This window comes from Squalius cephalus, assembly GCF_949319135.1.
Source record: "Squalius cephalus genome assembly, chromosome: 8".
Lineage (NCBI taxonomy): Eukaryota > Metazoa > Chordata > Actinopteri > Cypriniformes > Leuciscidae > Squalius > Squalius cephalus.
The window spans coordinates 18,383,585-18,388,722 of NC_137129.1; the positions used below are offsets into that span (position 1 = coordinate 18,383,585).

Sequence of the window (5,138 nt, forward strand, 5' to 3'; positions counted from 1 at the left end):
TCACCCATATGAAAAGCATGTTAAAAAGTCAGCTTTCAGCAGAAGATGCGAGAGTGTTTTTGTATTCTATCATTTTTCATAGACCAAATAGATATCTCCATTGACATGAATTAAACAACAAATTGTTTTTACTTTTGACAATTTTGTTATGTTTCACAATTGTTATTTAATAGGGGTGATTTGCAATACAAAAATGCATCAATATGTATTATGGATAGTGTTGTAAACTCAGAATCGAAGACCAGGAGACTTGGTTGTTTCTTCAGCAGGATTCTTTATTGAGAACACGAGCTGTCGGTATAGCTGCAGTCACCAAAGTCTGAATCTGTGAGATGTTCTCTTACAGTTTATATACATTTAGGGGCAGGAACCAAAACTTTGTGATGAAACAGGTTTCGGAACCTGTTTGGGACTGAGAGTGCTGCCCACCCTAATTCACTCAGCATATCCATTCAAATGCTGAGACCTGAGAACAGGACTGACAGGACTCTCTTGCTAAAACACAAACTCCAAGAGTTTCAGTAAATCAGGACTGACCAGAGTCTTTTGCTAAAAAACTCTGATAATAATCATTTATACCTAACCTTAACATGCTAAATTCAATGTAAACCTAAATTAAACATTTTAATAAATTTGGAATCCCGCAATAGTGACAATATGTGTTTGTGGATAGTTCACCCAAAATGAAAATTACTTTGTGTGAAAAAATTCAAGTTTACAGAGTTTTAGTGTCAGTAAACTACTATATAATGTTGAATATAATATATAATAATGCAATGGGGAAATATTTGTGGGTTCTGATAATGCCAAATGTCTTATGTTACCAGTAAAAAGTGGCCTACATTATTTTAAATGTATCTAGTCAGCGACAGAGTGCAAGCATATTCGTCTTAAATAATTCTGTATTTTCAGTTTCAGGCTCATCAATATTTTTATTCTGGTGTCACCATTGTCCTGTGCATTAGGTTATCAGCACCAAGTCCAAGCCTATTCATTTACACCCTCAATATAATATAACATTTTGCATTTTAATCAACAGTAAGTTTTTTGTTAACCTTTTACCATATGGATTGGAATATCGCGATAATATTGTATCTTGAGTTCAGTATCGTGACATGAGGGTATTGTTACACCCCTATTATTTAATGTACAAAACTGTTAATAAGCTTGCACCACCACCCCTGAAAGAATTTGTCTCTTTGTGCACTGAGAACACAAGACAAACGAGCTTCATCAAAAGGTGATTGTGAAGTGCATTTTATAGTTACTGATTTTGGTTGTTCAGCTTTTTCTGTAAGAGCAGTTAATAACTGAAATAATACACCAACCTATATCATATGGTGTCCTACTTTTTCACAATTTAAGTTACATTTGAAAATATGGTTAAAGATGAGTCAAACATGGGATCATTGATATTGTGTTTTAGAAACTGGTTATATATTTTTTTTTAATCTTATTTATTTTAGATGAAATATTCATTATAGGGTAATATTTTTGAAAGTATTGTTGTACTATAATATTTGGAATGTATTTTTCATTTGTTAGGTGAGAAGTTTATTGTATATGTTATTGCTGATGAATGTTTTAGTTATGTTATGCGCTTAAGTCTTTCCTGCCCAGGGACAGTAGATGAAATATAGCTCTGTAGCTAATTCTGGGGCTGTCATTGACTTTCCATTGACCCTGTTAAATAAAATGTAACTAAATAAAATAAATTGCTGATCTACTTGCCTAGGGATGTGTATTGTAAATAGTTTAGTTTTAGTTAAGTTAGCCCTTCCAACCCTCCATCCTTAGCGTCTTGCGGGGCTGGCAGGCCTTGTTGCATCTGGCACCTTGGGCATGAAGTGGTGGTTTTAGCATCTTGCGGAACTACTCACCTAGGGATGTGTATTGCAAATAGTTTAGATTTAGATAGTTATCTACTCCATCATCCAATCATATTTTTTTAATAATGGAGTCACCCAGAGCTCACTGTCAAGCCTGCCCCACAAGTTACTTGCACTGCCACTCCAGAGGTTCCTGCCATTGGTGTACCTATTCTTAGTTGCCTTGGGGCTTGAGATCCAGAAATCCCTGTGAAGGCCACCCAAAAGGTTCCTGATGCTGCTGCTGCTGCTCCAGAAGAGGGTCAGAGAGGTCATACATCAGGTCCCTGTGCAACCTGGAGGATACTGCTATGGTTCCACAGCTCAGCAGCTCCAGTTGCGCAGCTTTCCAGAGGTTCCTGACATGACTGAACGGGTCACACTGATGCCCGTCATGTCCATCACAAAGGTTTCTTTCATGACGGCTGCCAAAGAAGTTCCAGCCAAAGCCTCCACAGTGTTCGCTGTCGCAGCCTCAGCCAGAGCTGGAGTCCAAGGCTGCTCTAGTCCCAGAGCTCATCTCTCATCCTCCCTGGCCCAGAGTTTCCTGCTGTAGCTGCTCTGGTTCTTGCATTTTCTGTCTTCAAATGATCCTCTTATGGCCCCAGTGTTTCTTGTCATTGGTGTGATTCCTCCATAAATATATTACACCTGTGTACCACATTAAAAACACAATGGGTCTCATTCATGAAACATTCGTAAATATAGCCTACGAATAAATATGTGAGTGATTTGCACGTTAAGACACCTTCCCAAAAACTCTTCTCCTGATTCACAAATACTTCGTAAACGTCAGATGTGATGGTGAAATGTGTGTGTGTGTGTTAATGAATTCCAATCAGTCGTAAATGGGACGCGCGTGCACGCTCATTCTCAATTACCATAAATCCCGCCCATTAAATCCGGCTGACAACTGAGGGCTTGAGACGAAGAACCATATAAGTCCATATTTGCAAATTTTGAATAATACATTTTTTTTAATTTGGACTCTGAATATTATATTACTTTTTTTTTTTTACTTGAAGATAGACAACAAAAGCTTCCCAATTCTAATGAGATAAGATTTTTAGTATCAATTTTAAAAATAAAAAGTTAGAGTAATTTACATTTCTGGAATGTGGAAGAACAGTATATGTCCAGTTAATGTGGAATAACAGTATAAGTCCAATTCATCCTATCATTTTAAGCCACTGGAGATTTGATTGCTTTATCTTAGTTTTAATACAGTAACAGAACCTTAAAAAAAATATTAGGCATTTCTTTCTTTCAATTTCTTTTATTTTTTGCCAACGTAAATCACAGAACAAAAACACGGACAATACGGTACGAACAATGAACAATACATAGGCCTACTTATAGTACAAAAAATAAACATCAGTGCAAACAATAAACCGTACATACAATAAACAATACATACAAACAATAAACAACAGTAATAACAGTAAACAATACATATTTACAATACATACATCATCATCATTCCATGCTAATAGTTCCATATGCTAGTTTACATATACATCTTCCTTTTTTTGTTCCTTTAACTTTTATAATACATTTCATAACTAATCACCCCATTCATTCATTTACTAAATAAATAAATACCTATATATTCCTATTATACAACATAAGATAAGGCATACAAGATAAGCTACAACTACTTTTATGATTACTTTTACACAATATACACAATATACCCCACCTTACCCTGCACATGACCTACACATACCAGGCTACTCTTCACATTCTAATGTCCCATAAAATGCTTGGGCCTCCGCTGGCATGTAGGCTAGCATTTTCATAAGGTCACGGTGCTTCTCCTTCTTGACGGGCAGAGGGTCCTCGTAAGCACGAGCATACGTGGTGGAGAACAAGGGAGCTGGAGGTGGTTGATTCTTCCTCTGTTTGGTGATCAGCCAGGTCTTCCATCCCTCGTAAAGGCTGTGGCTCCCTTTTGTGTGGACACACCATGGATCAGCAGCTGAAATCATGATTCAACAAGAAATTCAATAAAGATTCTTCCTTCACGCACATATCCCCAACACTGTTAATCTCAGAAAACCAGTTTAGTTTTAGTTTAGTTCTTCGGTTTTTTACCTGTCACTTTCAACCACATCATGGATGTGATTAGGAGGCCAGGTGGACGCTTTAATGTTGCATCAGGGAGCTGCCTGAAGTCCGCACATTTCATCTCAGTTACTTTAAATGGCTGCTGCTGCCTGGCTCCACGGATCATCTCGGCAACATCGCTGGGGGTGTGGAGTGTGGACACCTTACGCCTCTTGTCCAGCGTGGCAAATGAACGGTCACAGGGAAGGAAGGAGTGACCAGACACCATGAACTTCTGCTCTATCTGACTGAAGTACCTTCTAGATACGAGCAGGGCCATGAGGTTTAGGACTCGCCAGTTGTTGTTCTGCCCACAGCATCGGTCACTATAGATGATGAGCTTCCGTTCCTTTGCCTGGACTAGGGGAGCGAAAGATGTTTCTGCCCACTTCAAAAGACAGCTTGCCACCTCGATGGAACCTCTGTGAGCGATGCCCTCATGCCAGAGGCACATTGTAGGAGGATCGTCAGTGCCCATCTCCTGGATACAGAGGTTGTAGTTGGCCAGCTGCCGTTGATAGTACACGTTGGAGTGTGTCAGGTTTGGAAAAATGCTGTGTAAATATGTACCCAATTAAGGTGAATTAAAATGCAGCCTTATTAATCAGCAAAACGTTCGGATGTTAAACGCACTATTCACACGTGGCTGGGAGCAGTAGATTTCTTTCGTGCCAACTAACATTTGGAAAATACGAACATTTTAATGAATCCTAAAATTTACGCCAGAACCACTTTACACACGATACAAAAATTCGTTCTGCTCGTGTTTCATGAATGAGACCCAGTGTTTGTCAAAACAGTGTTTTATTGGGAAAACATATGATATTGGATTTGGATCTGGAAAAATTTGGATTTGGATCTGTAATGTTGCTGTTTGAGCATAAAAAAGATCTGCAAGGTTACAAAGCTCAAAGTGCACTCCAAAGGGAGATATAACAGAATCCACTTTCCAAGAATATACAACAAATTACTCCAGATCTTATGAAGTCACACTATTCCTTATTTAAATAATCTCTGCCCACGGAATACGCAAAAAAAGTGGACGAGGCCTGGTTGAGCTGTGTTAGAGAAGACAGTGTTGTCGCTATGCCAAAGAGACACTGTTTTTTCCACCCCGTTTACAAAACTCATTTGTTTGACCCTCCTAAGGCTGATGAACTTAGA

The 5,138-nt window shown here is 38.5% G+C and overlaps 1 protein-coding gene across 1 annotated transcript; it reads right to left on the reverse strand.

Annotated features, from left to right (window-relative positions):
- Positions 1–3,513: 3,513 nt before the first annotated feature.
- Positions 3,514–4,488, reverse strand: LOC307163385 (uncharacterized protein). Its single transcript, XM_079879412.1, has 2 exons — positions 3,963–4,488; positions 3,514–3,846 (listed from the first exon to the last, which is right to left on the reverse strand). The coding sequence occupies exons 1-2, from the start codon at positions 4,450–4,452 to the stop codon at positions 3,599–3,601; spliced, it is 738 nt and encodes a 245-aa protein (XP_079735538.1). The 5' UTR covers positions 4,453–4,488; the 3' UTR covers positions 3,514–3,598.
- Between the last annotated feature and the right edge of the window lie 650 nt (positions 4,489–5,138).